This window comes from Dicentrarchus labrax, unplaced genomic scaffold (genome assembly GCF_905237075.1).
Source record: "Dicentrarchus labrax unplaced genomic scaffold, dlabrax2021, whole genome shotgun sequence".
NCBI classification, from domain to species: Eukaryota; Metazoa; Chordata; class Actinopteri; family Moronidae; genus Dicentrarchus; species Dicentrarchus labrax.
This window is the reverse complement of record NW_026136702.1, coordinates 2,543,761-2,559,686: the sequence shown is the minus strand read 5'-3', so window position 1 is coordinate 2,559,686 and position 15,926 is coordinate 2,543,761. Positions and strand designations below refer to the sequence as shown.

The window sequence follows — 15,926 nt, the reverse complement described above, 5'->3', positions numbered from 1 at the left end:
GAGGGGTAACCCAGGTTACATCCCTGACCGGGACCGACCCCAGGGGCCTGCAAGGCAACGTCCCCTCTGAGGCCCTGTTAGTGCCAGGCTCTGCGCTCATCCTTGGCTTGGTTTGTCACGCCATCCCACCGTTGGCATGGTGTTCCCAGCTGCCAGTCACAGTGCACCCCCCCTCTCCAAGCACACAATGGCAATAGCATGGCTGGCGCCGGGCTCAAACGGCCTGTTGTTAATGAGCAGGACCAACAGAAGCCACTGCTTGTTCTTCATTTGCCAGCGTTTTAATTATATGGACAGCGCTCCCATCAAAGCTGCATCGCTCAAGTTACGCCCTCATAGCTGAACTCTTTTTTTCCTCCGTGTCTTCAGCGTTGTATTCATTAGCATCGAAAGCAAACAGAGAGAAGAGAGAGAGAGAGGCGCTGTTGTCTAGAGGGAATAGTCTCCCTCTATATCCAGATGGGTTATCTGTGATATAATGGGCCCTCATTGTGATAGATTGGACTCTTCTAGTCAGATAATATGCCTTTATTGTAGTGTAAGGAAATATCTCCATTGCGGGCTTCACCTGTGAGGCCATAAACAGGGGTGGGTCAAATAGAAGGTGCTAGTAACTTGCATGTGGTGTTGTAAACTGGTGAGGTTTATGGCATCAGGACAATTAAGACAGTGTCAGGTGGGTTGTCTTAAACAGAAAAGTATATTGATTTAGTAGGCTACAAAAAAAACATGTAAAGGATTTGTCAATACAATTTGGCCAAGTAATAAAATAGTCAAAACAACACTCCAACGCCTCCTTTCAGTAAATGGAGCCTTGCTAATACTCCATATTTGACAATAAATTAAGTAAAGAAGGAGAAGAGAAAATTGTTACAACACTGTGCTGAAGAATTATGACATAAAACTGTCAAATTTATTGTAATAAGCTTCCCTTTTTGTCAAAATCTGATTAAGTGCATGAGGGCTGGTGCAAGTATGTGTGTGTGTACATCTGTGACTCTGGGTTAAATGCATGAGTGCATCTGGGAAACTGAAGGCAGCCAAGGAGGGTCGCAGTCCCTAGTGTCAGGGGTTCCACAGAACAGAGGCCCAATCAGTGCTGGCCCGCTGGTTAATGGATGGATGGCCCCCAAAATTAATTAGCCTGACTAATGTAGTGTACACTTAATTACACTGGCCGTCTTTTGATTTATAGCTGGCCAGATACACACATGCTAATCAAAGTCGGGCTAAAAAGGGAAAATTGTTTAGCCTTTACTGGTGCAAATTATTTACCCAGACTAGGTTCAGCAACCAGAACAATGGCCATCAACTATGTAATGAGCTCTGATTGGTTTCAACTAGAGGGCTAGCACAAAGACTGTAGGTTACATGCACAGTTTCCTGCAGTATTAGATTATTAATAAAAACTGATGCAAATAATGGTGCACCAAGACAGTTAGACTTAGAATGGATCAATGATAGTTCCTCCAAAATGCAAATTTAGCAAGTTTAAATAGATCATAAATGTACGAAAATAGCAAAGCAATCCTCCCAGAACCTTATGTATAAAATCTTGCATGTACATCAACAAGAACTTATCTTTAATATTTCCTCAAAAACATTGCTTGCTTATATTTCTATCTCTGCTGTCATGGTTGTGTGCATTGAGTAACTCCAGGGTGTGAAAGAAATGAGTGATCTATCATTCTGGCCTGTCATTACTGAGCATTTTACAGCATTCATTAGGAGTGGTGCTAGTCTAGGGCCCCACCTTTAATTTCATGCTGCTCAAGCGAGAGAAAGGACACAGGACAAAGGAAGGAAGATTGATGCCTGGTCCGGCCCTCTGCACTTCCTGCAGACGCAGATAGGGGGCGCTCATCCAAACCTCCCTTCAGTCAGTGAGAGGCCAGCTAGCCTAATGAAATCTGTCCATAGCAGCAGATCAGGCCCAATTAAAACAGCCCCACACCATGTCACAGGGACAGTAGATCAAGTCAGCAATTAACCTTCCTGCTGGCCTCTATCAATCCTTAAATTGGAGCAGGCCGGCCAGCAGCACACAATCTCTGCAGATATTAAATTTACATTCTATTAAGTTTAATTAGGAGGGATTTTAAATATACTAGGAGTCCAGGCACGGAGCCCTGAGCCTGTCATCGACACCGCTGATTCACGGCCACCGGCCACCTCGAGGGGCACACACACACACACCTCTCTCACAGACGGCGCTATACACCTTATACCACCTTCTAACTGAAGCATGGAACAAAAAAAAAACTGTGTTTGCTGTAGCTGTGAATGGGTCAACAAGAGTTATGTGACCTGGCATCATGACTGAGCTCCCAACCTGGGAGCTGGCACTGCTCAGCCTTGGTCTGAAAGGCTGAACATCTGTGTCTATAATAAGGTTATTTAGGTATTACTGTAGGCTTATTATTGCAGCCTTATTGTTACTATAAACATGATACATATTGGCGGTGACAAGTGTTTGTGTGAGACTATTTGTCCAATCACCGGTCTGATCCTGAGTACCTAAGTACTGCTTGCTGCCACTGCTTCTGATGACTTACACCTGCTACTATGTTGTCTGCTGTAAATCTTTCTGCCCCATCACACAGGTTAAAGTTCATCATAAGACATGAACTGGAAACAAATCCCTTTGAAAAGGCAGTGGCAACTGAAAGTGTATAAAAATGTTAATAAATGAATAAATGTTGATCCTATTGCAGCAGCTACAAACCAGATACTGGAGAGTCATAGCTCAGCAGTGACAGTGTTACTGTTTACTACATTAAATTAAATCAGGGATGGAAATTCTATTTAATGATATTGATATTTATATAAGATATCTGTAAGCGATGGAAGTGGGTGAAAAGGAGAGATAAAAAAAACTGAAACATCTCTATGTTAATTGCGGGATACAGTTTTACTGGAAGTGTGATTGAGATCAATAACAACAACTTCTTTAATTTTTGCTTAAAATTTCATCCCACACCCATTGCATGGTGGTCACTGCCTGCTTCCATCTTCATTAGAGTATCATTTGTCCTGAACACTTTAGGTGATGACACCTTTAACAGTGACTCTATTATATCTACACTTATACATGATCATTCTTGAGTGTAAAGATAAGAAAGCAGTGGATGTTGTGCCAACATTGTAAAAGGTGATCAAAGAAATTGTAGTTTCCCCAGATTGTACATATTCAATTTACAGAATCTTCATAATTGCACTGTCAGTACGCTTTTTAACTTTAAGAATTATACAAGAATCGGCTTGGTTTAGTAGTAATGTGCAGACTTTATCTATTCACACTTAGCACACAGGTAACATTATGGATGCCAGCTTCCTAACAGAGGTCACTGTTTGAGAATCAAGCCAGCTGCTAGGGTCCGTTATTGCGACAGGTCTCCAGTTTGGGAGAACATGCGCCGCATCTTTAGTCAGTTAATCACTACTGGTTTGAATGTGGCTTGGACATGAGCGCTTGATGAAGGATTAAAAGAAATAGCAGGCAGCACATCAACAAGTGGACCGTGAAGTATTTGATTCTCCAGACCAAATCTTCAAAACCATTCCTTTGCGGTTTCCTGTTTTATCAGCACCGATGCAAAGCATGATCAAGCCAGAGCATGATCAGACCCATGGGAGAGGAGAGAGAAGGTTGGTGGGGACTGGACCACCTCCAGGCTGCTCAGCCCTAGCATTAGTCTCCACGTGGCTGTGTCCTTTGTCTGCCAGTCAAAGGCCCGCTGAATGGGGGTCAATTGAAACCAATTCCTTCTGTCGGACACAATTAATGGGGTTGCCCGGACCGGGTAGAAGGGGGGCGGCCACAGGCCTTTGGTTACTGATCCTGCCGCACAAGCATGCCAGGAATTTGCCACCTGGAATTTGCCCTGTGACAATAACAAACCCACCCCCTTCCAAACCCACCTCCTTTTCTGTACACACATGGATACATCCTAAAATACCCCCTGTCCCATCCACCCACCCACAAGGCAGGATGGGTGACAGGGGAGTGGCTAGTGGTTGTCCACAGTCTAGTCACCCACAATGGACCAGAGACAGAGAATAAGAGAGAAGTGGTGTAGCGTGCAGCTGCAGAGAAATGTACTGGAGTATTTTCTGATCCAGTGACTCCCAAAGTGGGGCCTAGTGATCCCCATGGGTGCTCGAGGGTTGTCCCTGGTGTTCAACAAATCAAAAGGCAAGTAGTTTAATTTTGCGATTATATCGTCCACTTAACACAGCAAAATATCTATTGATGTGCACAGCTTTTTGGGCCCTTTGCTATCGATTTAAAGTAGAGAGAGAATAGTGAGAAAGCAAAAAAAAAAAAAAAAAGAGACAGTGCGAATGAGAACCGGCCTCCCCGTGTCTGAATCAATCTTCGGATAAGTATGGACGATCGATCCACCACCAGGCCATCTACAGTTAAGCACTTCAGTGGATGTGCACTAATTGTCCTGTTGACATTAATTGTCATTAAAGGGCTTAAAACGGCCTCCCGGCTGTGAGTTACATCCCGCGCTAAGGTTGCCACCCATTTGTTTATTGGTGACATCACAGCTCTCCCTGCCACTAACGCACAGGTCGCTGTTAAATCAGACAGGTTGACCACTGCCCAGGACGGGTTTATACGAAGCAGTTCTGCCCCTCTAACCACGCATTTCGAACAGATGACATCATCAGCCCTTTTCTGTTGTCCCCATTAAACGGTTGGTATGTTTGAGGACCCCTCATTAAAGTGGAGGGATAATGTCTAGGTGTGTGTGTGAGCGGTTTATGCCGTAGCCCACCGCTCTAACTTCCTGAGGGGAAGTCTAAAAGGCCCCCCTGCATTGCTGCCACACCCCTTTAAATGGGGTGAATCAATCAGATTCATTTGGCCTAACAAATTGGTTTGTGTGAGTGTATTTGTGTGTGTGTGTATTCGGCTCACGGTGTGAATGTGTATGTGAATGGGGGCCAAGGTGCATAAGAAAGGAGCTATGTGGAGGGGAGAGGGGGCAGAGAGGGACACACACCGATGCAAGCCTAACACATCCCTGGAAAAGGGGTCATGACCCCTACTGCACTCAAACAGCATTTCAGAGTGGTAGAGACATGGAGAGGGTGAGTGCTTAACTACCACAGAGCAGCAGGGACATGACATGAGGACATGAGGAAACATGAGGAGAGAGTTATCTAGATTAGCTATACAGGATGAACACAGAAAGGCTCCAAATCATCTCACCTGACTTTGTTTGATTGGATGCATTCATCTGAAAGGAAAGCATCCAATCAAAAGTCAGGTGAGGTGATGTTGCCTGCCCGTACTGGCACTGAATACACAACTTTCTTATAAAACCACAGTTTATAGATTTTAATTTGTGGAACACGCCGTCTTTTATCGCAGCAATGCTGATAGGATATAAAACAGCCTATCATCGATATACAATCACTGTGGCGACCTAAATGTGTGTCAGGTGACATTTAATTGCAAGTTGTCTTCTGAATAGCCCCAGTGTTTGCACATCTGCTGTTGTGGATGCTGTACTTGGATTTATTATCTCCAAAGCAACGCATGTGCACATGATCAGGCAGTTAATGTGACCCAATTACAGATCCAAAATCAAATGTACTGCACAAACTTTGAGGCAATCAAATCAATCAATGCCCCTGATAGATTGCTGATCCCACTTAGCTGGCCACTTTAGAGGGGACGGTGATTTACTGCCCCCCTAGCGGCTGGATGACTAAACTACAAAAGGTTTCTTCTTCTGTGCCACACAGAGTGAAGTCCTTCCTAAGTCATTTGAGCAAAAAAAAAAAAAAACCTCCATTCAGAAAGCCTTCCCTCCTCTTCCCTTCTTCTCCCCTGAATGGGGTTCTGCTTGGAATGAACAATACCCACACCTTGAACAGGCCCACTGATTCGAGGGCCATTGTGCTAGAGGAGGGAGAGGATCGGCCAACAAGTGGCTCTCCCACTCTGTTATCATAGGACACCACTGTCTGCGGTGGGCCTTTATGACTTGTTATGCCACTAAGCCCCCCCATCTCCTCATGGAGAATGCTGAATGACTGCGCTACCTTGGCTCTCACTGGCCTCATTTGCACCAAGAAAAGGAGGGGAGGAGGAGGAAGAAAGAGGGGAGGGAGGGAGCAGGAGAGGAAGGGAGAGAGAAAGAGCAGTGAATGGCACCATAACATAACAATGCACTTGGAGGCTCAGTTGGCAAACACAGCTGGGCCAGCAACAGTGAAGCGTTTAATGAGTCATAACTCTAAAGAGACAGTGGGCTACTAAAACCACTTTTACTATATTGCAGTCTCTCTCTAATACACACAAACGCAGGCGCACACACATTTTATATTACCATGAGTTTGATAGTACTTAACCACATGTCTTTATAGTATATTGGCATACAAATTTCGGCCAGATAATCTTCATAATTAGTCTTCCATCACTAATTTGTCAGGTGTAATACAAAAACACTCACCTCAATAACCTGCTTCGAGTCCAACCTGAAGTTAAAGTCCCCAAAGACGAAATATGGCAACCTCTCAAACCGCTGGTCCGTGATCCTGGAAAACATCACAAGCATTTGTCAGTGGGGATGTTTTAAATATGTGATGGGTGCTGGCAGATCTGGCAGCTGAAACTAATGATTCATAATAATCTCAAGTTCTAGACATACATTTTAAATAACACTAAACAGCCCGAATGTCTTGACCAACATTATCATTAGTCTTTGACTTGGCTTTTCAAGCTGTCATTTGATGATTCCCCTGACCTCAGGGTACTTAGTTCATGAGGGCCACAGCACCACCTGGTGGTCTGAGACCCTTGATTAGAACATTTTCACCTTTACAGAGCAGGGCAGGGACTTTTTTGTAGATACAAATAGAGAAAATTATACAAACATGGAATCTTAAATGCACATTTTCAAGAAAACAGGAGGATTTATAGGTGAGGAGGATGTTTAAACAGCTTGTAATCTTAAAGAAATCTGGAAAAATGGTATGTCCCAACTATGTCATTATAATATTACTATATTTACCTGCTGGACACCACGATTTATGCATATCTAAGTCATATATTTCAACATGTTTGTGGTTTTCACTATTCACACAAAAACAAATGAATGAGAGCTTGAAACAACCCAGAGGACATGTCATCCCTGCACCAACTTATGTTCATCTTCTGGGACTGCTCTTCATGTTTCTGAATGCATGCTAGGGGTTCAAGTAAACATGCTTTCAGATCAGACTGTTAATTCTCAGCTGACACCACAATTAAATTAATAAATCTTGATAATTTCCTTTGATAATCTTCTTTGATGGCAAAGAAAATTCACTTTACTGAATTGATCAAAGGGAGAGTGAACCAGCCCCAACCCCGAAGACATGAATGCTGAAGATATTCTTTGTGTTGGTCCTGCACTCAGCGGTGACATGGTGGCCGCTGCCTCAGAGGAAGATAAGATCAACTGAATCTGTAGATTTGTTCGTGGGCTTATGGGTTTAGACTGAGAGTCAGAGACAGACTTGTACATCTTGAAGGACTCCATTCGCCCATGCTACCACAGACTGCTTCAGAGTGGAACTAAAATCTCTTGGTTGTGCTTATTTAATCCGACACATTTTATTTATTGTCTCTTGTCTTGCAAATGTTTTTAATGCACTGCATGCATTGCCTTTTTAAACCAGAGAATATAATGTCAGAGGATTCATAGAGTATAGAGCCTCTCTATCATGGACTACTTCCAAATCTCCAGAACCTCGCCACAGCGCCAGCATCCCAGTACTTTAATAAAAAAAAAAAAGAACGCACCTAAGCGACATATAATTAACTCCTATGCCTCATCACCTACTTAAAAGTGGCTCTCTACAGAGCCCAGATAGGAAATTAAGGTGGACGCAGCGCAGCCTCTTGTGTAATTAATGATTCAGGATGCTTGGCTCGCTATCTTCACTAACCGTGTGGATAAATCTCACCGTGGACTTCCCAGGCCTAGATAACAATATATTTATGGGGCCGTAAAGAGAGAAGGAGCCTCTTCTTAGTGGTGGGTCTCAGCTCTGGGCGGCTGTCGTAAAGCATGGCCACTTCTTCTCTATGAGGCGGAGACAGGGAATGGCAGGGAGGCGAAGGTGAGTGGAGTAAGGAGGCGGGGAACACAGCTATTATATTAAATAGAGAGTATGTAACTTTGACATCCCATTATATTAAACTAGATCATCTTTCTACCCATAGGATTTTCCAGAGGGGTCAATAGAAATATGGGATATAGTTTAATCTCTAAAATATCCAATAACCAAAATGTTTCCTGGTTATGATTGATGCAATAATTAATTTCCCAGGCTGTTCTATCTTTATGGTGGACATGTGCTTCATTCTCTCCTGCAGCTGAGCAGGAGTAACTCTTCCAAATGAGAGCAACCATTTTTATCCGTTATTTGAATGATTTGGATTGTAGGAGCAATTTGAGACGCTAATAGCAGGTATTGTCTCCAGTATCAATCATCAATGAATGGTTTGAATATCAGAACATTTTAATACATTGCAATTTCCCAGATTGCAATTTGACATCTTTGGATCACTTGTTTGTTCAACCAGTGGTTCAAAGATAGTTAAGTCCAAATGTTACTGTTGTACAAAAAGAAAAGCAGCAAATCATCACATTTGAGAATCTGGAACCAGTGAATCATTTTTGTTTTTCTGCAGATCAACTAATTGATTTACTGACTTATTGTTTCAGCTCTACTCACAAAAAAGGCCTTTAGTTTGATGGCAGTAGCATCATTATTTGAAGTGGGGCCAAACAGAAATAATGAGATGCTTGGGTTGTGTATGCAAGAGAAACATATTTATGTGCCTTGATTGACTCCAGACAGGTACATCTTGTAGGTGTGTGTACGGACGCTTGCAGACATGAGCGGCTGATGAAATATGTATGTCACAAATACCCTCGCAGACCCTACAGCTGCACGGACGTTGAAATATAATTTACCTTTTTGTCAAAAACCTTTATCAAGATAAAATTCATATAAACAAAAGTTTTGCTTCAACTTCCATCAGCCTCTGGACACAGCATCTGTGTGCACCGCTCACTGAATATCACTATGGGCAGGATTCTGAGCTACATACTAAAACTGTAGTAATTCCATGCTAACAGTTATACAGACTTTGCTGTATGTGTGTGCAGTAGCTCATTTATACACTCAAACTGGCACTGATGTCATGAATGACCTTACATCCTGGTGCTAAGAGACTCAGCTCTATTCAAACAGGGTTAGTGGCCAGTTTATCCTATTGGCTTGAATAGGGGGCAGTAAAATGGCTGTACACAGGCGTCAGTGCAGTTGTTATAGGCGTGGGAACTCGTGTATTCCTTGAGCTAATGGAGAATTTACCACATCTGCTGTTGTGAGTGAAGAATACAAGCAAAAGTAAATGAAACTGAGTTTTACTTTGTTTTGGTCAGTAGTCTGTACATGTGCAGATCAGACAATGACAGAAAACATGGATATAAAAAAGATAAGATGAATGTATGTGTTTCTCCAGAGCCTGGAGGTCTTCCTCCTCTGTGTCCTGTAGCTTTATCCCGCTAACAGCCGTGTCTAATACCCGCAGCCTGGCTGTTTTGTCTGCTGCTCCAAGGTATCAGCCACAGGTCAGAAGGTAACACTCTGTTTACACGATCATTTCCTAAAGCACTCATGGTGACCCGCTGGTGTGAAAGTTGACTTTTTTCCTTGGCCTTTGTGGAGGGGAACGAAGAATTGCAACATTAGCTACAGCTACTGGGCGTGAAAGGGGCCTGAGGGTGGGGGGTCCCGAGCTTGGGGGGCCCCCCACATTCGCTGACCCTCACCCTCGGTGGGGGCCCCATTAGCCTCGTCATCACAGTTCATTCAGGCAAACTGTAACAGTGTCAGTGACATTCTCCCACAAAGACGCACTCCTTTACACAGTCTATAAACATGCTTCTCCTGGCCAATTCATCGCGCAGTGACACCCCTGAAAGAGGCTCTTCACAAGGGCCGTTCTCACTGAGGTTTGGGCTGGGGCCTTCGTCAGGCCTTCCTAGGGGCCACACAAAGACAGGGGTCAGACACTAATTTATAACAAGACCCCCGACTCTGCTCCCAGGCTCCTTAAACCACCAGCACAAAGCAACCACAGCACATTCTCTACGTTCGATTCTACTTTTCTCTCACACACACAAACGTACCGTCACAGAAGTGGACAAACGTGCAAAAAAAAAAAAACACCTGTGGCCAAGACCCTGAAAATGCACCGAAGACAGCATCTGAGTCTCACAGATAGAACTCATGTATACCAAAATAACAGATATAACACCTGTCTGCTTCTAAATCCTTCACAGCAGCCTCAATCCCTCACCGACTCCTTGCCAGATTACACGCTGTGATTGACAGCTAAACTGAGCCGTAATAGACAGTCTATATGGGATTATGAGGGTGCAACGGGGGGCCATGTCATGATTATATTGACAAGATGACTTACCATAAGTTGGCCGTTCAGATTTGACTTTGCACACAATAGCTGGGCTGAGCGCAGTCATCCATTGTAAGTAAATGTTGAGAATTTGGGAGAATGTTAACATTGTGAAGAATGTGCTTGGTGACGTCTTTCTGAATAGGCCAGGGGTGGCCCCTGACAGGACCTTTGACACTGCAGGACAGCCTTCCCCTCGTCCCCCCTGTTAGCACCCTAGCTCCTCAGAAACGCCCTCCCAACCAAGAACACCATGCAGGGAAGATAGGGTGCTGAGGGGGGTGCAAGGATGCTGCTGCGGTCACACAGAGGTTAACAACACTGGTAACACAAGATGGCAAAGACACCTTTGAGCAAAGGTGGAGCCAACATATCAGATATTGTGAGAGGACAAGAAAACGTTCCGTAACTGTCGCTGAGAAGTGTCAGCTGAACTGTTACTATGTGGAATTTTGTCTAAAATGGATTGGGTCATTTCTGTAATTGAATATTAGACCTCCTGTACTCAAGACGGGATTAGAAGGTGGGCTAAGTGAGCAACTCCCCCGGGCCCCCTAAAGCCCCAGGTTCCCTATGTGTTGATTGTTTTTTGGTAATTTGATTACTTGCAACCTTGTCTTTGCCCCACTAAAGGTACAACATCAACTGCATTGTTACATTATGTTGTGGCCCTGTGTCAAAACTAGTTGCTATATTGTGTTAACGTGCAATTCTTATATACTATTATTACTATTACATAGGGAAATGCACCAAAATTAAATATAAAAATGAATTATATCCCATCAAACTACCATGAACTGATGGACAGAAAACCCAGGGTCAGGTAGTGCTTCAGTATATGTTGGTTTCTGGGTCTCTTTGCAAACTATACTGGGGCTGCCATCTATAGCACTGACTGGAACATGGGTGCAATGGGGGCAAATCTTAATTTGGGCCCCCTAAAGAAGACACATTTGGCCACGCCTGTACTAGCTAATAAAATACAGCAATAAAATACAGGTACTGTTACTTAATTCAGTTTCATACTGTAGATATAAAACTTTAAAGTAACATTTCTGGCATTGTGGAAACAATGTATACAAACTGTGGATAAGCTAAAGGCTGGGTTGGGTTCTTATGTACAGTATATGTAATGTGTATGGGATATTAGATCATCAGCAAAATATTGATATCTCATGAGTAGTTTTACTTTTCTGGTTGTTTGCATGTTCAAAAAGTAAAAAAGAATAACATGATATTTTTAGATCAGGAAAGGATGATGGCAAAGCTGTATCCGACAAATCTCTTCCCATGTTTATAAAACGGGGGAAAATTGGGGGGATGGGAACATTCAAAGGTCTTTTCAGGTGCTGGAAAGAGATTTCTCCATGTCTGTGTGTCCCCCACCCTCTCTCAGAGTGACTGCTGGAGCACAGTGTGTGTGTGTGTGTGTGTGTGTGTGTGTGTGTGTGTGTGTGTGTGTGTGTGTGTGAGAGAAATAAACAGGTTCACTAGGAGCAGAGAGACACTGGGGAAGATTAACCTCTGCTCCTGCAGGCCTCCCAGGGTGAGAAGGCAGTTCAGAGTCACACACAGTGAACCCCACACACTCACACACACACACACACACACACACACACACACACACACACACACACACACACACACACACACACACACTCAGTAACCTTGTTATATAATGTAATTCATATAAAGCTGCTGTATGCGTAAGCACACTGAGGAAGAACAAAACAAGTGTCTGCTCGTTATATTGAAGTGGACACATTAGACATGTATGACATGGACGTTGGGGATGTTCCATTGACAAATATGAGCAGTGGGCATAACACTTGGACACACACACACACACACACACACACACACACACACACACACACACACACACACACACACACACACACCCTACTCTCTGTAATAAATTCATTCTGGCTTTATGGAGGATCTCCCTGTGATTATCCAGTCCTCCCTCTTGCACCTCAACATGTCTATTGGCTGGAAAGTAGCCGGCCTTTCTCTGCTCTTTCAGCCTGTTGTTCTGGGAAAAGCCTAAAGGGAAACATTTAGATTGGAGGGCTCTTTGAGACGCTCTGACAGTTGACTGATGACCGTCCATAAAATGACAAAGCATCGCTGTGTGGTGGCCAGTGCGGCCCACTGCCTCCCCATGGGAAACTAATTGCTTTGAATTGTTAACGGCAACATTATTTTTCTGCCAATCATTGCTTTTCAATGCCCCGAAAATGAGCATGAAACAAGTCTTTTCAGCGAACAAAACAGTTAAATGTCCCCAATGTTGATCAAATTAACTTCAGCACTGTGACAATGGACTATATTTGTGTGAAAATAATGGCGCGCCACAAAGGACGCCTTTATGCCAGGATTTCACAGTTGTAATGTAAAACTGTTCTCCCCTGAACCGGACCAGCCACTCTGAATGGGGGTTGGAAAAAAGAAACAAACTCCCGTACACAAAAGGGATTTTTTTTTTAAGGAAGAGTAAAAAAAAAAAAAAAAAAAAAAAAACCTGTTGATTTTATCTCATGCTATCATTTCATGGGCTCATTTAGCAGACATGTTTTCCATCCTCTAGAGAGGCCAGGGCTTTCTGCATCGCTTTCACTACATCAGCTGTGTCATGCAGAAATAAGCAAACAAGCAGACCTTTTCTCTACATACAACATTGTACCATCGTGTCCCATAGCAGCTGTTCCTTTAATTTAATTTGTCTAATTTAATTATTCTTAAAAACATTTTTTTTACATTGCGTGCACAAAAAGACGATTAAACCTTGACATACTCAGAAAACAATGATTGTCCACATCAAGGCGTAGTTGAGTCAACAAGGTAAATAATGCTTGATGCAGCCCTGAGCACATGTGTGCATTTTCAAAGGACGGGAAAACAAGCAGGGGATGCATTTCAAGCAGAGCCTTTGCTTTGCTCTCATGGAAGTGGCCCACACATCAACGCAGGCTACAGAGCAGTGCTTTTTTGATGTGACTCAATAGTGAGGTCTGGCTGGCTAAACGCTGTTCCTTCTCAGCATTGTTCCCCCGAGGCCTTGAAGCACTTTGGAGATAAACACCGTTTAGCAGTTAAAAGGGCCACAGAGGAAAAGGCTTATCAGATGTCTTCTCAATGGGCCGTAAGCTGCATTATGAGGCCTGGGCCCCAGATAAGGTGGAGGCTGAAGTTTGATGCCCGGCAGCAGAACTCTGTCCCCCAGCAGTGCTGTGTGATCAGGCTCCTGTGCCGGTTGCCTCAGCTGGTGGTGTGTTCAGCAGCCTTCCCCCCCTCCTCTCCTCTCCTCTCCTCTCCTCTCCTCTCCCATCCCGCAATGAGAGATTAGAGCTCAGAGAGGGAGAGAGGAGAGAGAAGAGGGAAGGAGGGGGAGCTTGGCTTTAGATATTCCCCGTCCCTTTTCCTGCTCTGCTTTCTGGGGGTAGGAGTCAGAGTTAGGACAATGGCCAAAAAGATGGTTCCCAACCAGCCGCTGAATGGGAACACTGTTGGTGGTAGCGCTTCATTCAAAGCCCGGCCCGGGCACATTGTCCTCCCAGATCGGCGGAGGAGAATGGAGTTTGCTGGTGGCTGCCAAAAGGTTAGCAGCCTCTGTGAAAGGACCAACCCATTATTCACTGCCCTTTACAGAGCCCAAGCACCCTTTGTGCTCCTCCTCCCTTCCCTCTGCACCGCCAGCTTTTTCTCACTCCGGTGCTCCGGATCTGCACCCGGCGGTTTCCCCCAAAGTGAGCGACTGAGGCGCGATGCCACCACTATCCCACCCCTGTACCCCTAGCAAGCAATACGAGGGGTAGTCGGGACATAACGACCTCCCCACCGCCACCATGCCTCACACCACTTACCCCTCATCCCCACCCCTGTCAAAAAAAAAAGAACCTTTAAATGATATGGCCCAGAAGTAACAACAGGGTTACCATTCACGACACAAGGGGATTTAGAAAGAGGGAGCGTGGAAACTGCCACTCAGCCAAAACAACTTCTATTCAATCCCCTCAGCCACCCAGCTAAACCTCAGGGACTCCGGCTATTTAGGTATATTTACAAGGGAACCTTTAAAAATAAATCAACTGAGAAAGCATGATGAAAGCAGAGGAAATACAATGAAAACACTTAAATGTAAGCAACAACAGAAGCCCTTTTGAAACTTCATTATGCCAGTAAATCCAGGTAAGTTACAGCGTCATAAAAATTCTGCCATATTCTTAAAACGCTCCAACTTCCCTGTCCATTAAAGGCAGACCATTCTTTCATCAAATCAAGAATGAAGCACAGGTAAAATATGACCTCGTAGAGAATACTTTAACAAGTGCCTCATAATTCATGCACATCAGAGACCTGGTGATAATGTATGCCACCCGTATATGCATGTAGTTATTCAAAGTGGAGGCGGCGGGGAGCCACGTCGTGCATTCTGATGCCATCTGAATGGGAGGTCACCTGCTGCGAGGCTGCTAGTGGGCTTTTATTCTGTGTAAGCATGGCCAGGTAGGGAGCAGGGGTTGCACCGTGCACTCTCTCATTCTGCTCCGCTGCAAATGGATATTCCATAAATCACATTAGCGTGGCCTGTGAATGTATAGCCTGGCCTGTTTGTATAGAGGCTGGCTTTACTCAGTGCAGATTGAAGAAATCTTTACCATTACTATTAAGATTCCTAGAGCCTCGTCAGCATAATTAAAAACGCTACATTTATTTTACGGGTTGATCCTCTTGGGAGCAGGAATGTGCAAATGGAATGGCCTATTAGATTACAATACGTCGAGTATAGGAGAGTACAAAGTTGACAAATAGACCTGTGGGCTGAGCTCATGGAGTGTCCAAAATGGAAAGGGTTCCTCCTCTGGGGAGCATGAATGTGCTCAGTAAATGTCATGGCAATCAAATTAGGATTTATCCTTTAGGGACCAATATTATCCACTGTAAATTACATCAAACCCATTTTTAGATACGTCTGTAAGAAGTGTTTGTGCCAGCGAATATTTAGACCTGATGGTGGCACTAGACAAAGTCAGGATTAATATATTTGATATCACAGCAATCTGCCCAGTATTTTGGATTGGAACAATTCATTTAAATATAATTATTATGGTGAAAATGACATTTAAGACTAATTATGACTGAAAAACATTCTCTCAGACAAAATATCTCTTATATTTTCTTGATATCACGATTCATTTTTTATCTCACCAATTTGAGTCATCACATATTTGTATTGCGATATGTCTTTACATTGTAAACATCATCATGATTTTAATCTCTTTTCTCAGTGAAAATAAAGATTGATCATCCCCACTAATCGTGAATCATATTGCAATCACAGTATCTCTCAAAATAATCATAATATTATTCTTTTACCATAACGTGCAGCCCTATTAGAAGACCTAATATCTGACAGACACACAGACAC

The 15,926-nt window shown here is 43.7% G+C and overlaps 1 protein-coding gene across 2 annotated transcripts in view; it reads right to left on the bottom strand.

The window, feature by feature from the left end:
• LOC127372569 (inositol polyphosphate-5-phosphatase A) overlaps nucleotides 1–15,926 on the bottom strand; it is a 138,325-nt gene that overhangs the window by 31,920 nt on the left and 90,479 nt on the right. For both annotated transcript variants that reach the window (XM_051416465.1, XM_051416474.1), the window contains exon 9: nucleotides 6,474–6,558. In XM_051416465.1, the coding sequence (XP_051272425.1) occupies nucleotides 6,474–6,558 (85 nt within the window). The remainder of the gene's footprint in view (nucleotides 1–6,473; nucleotides 6,559–15,926) is intronic.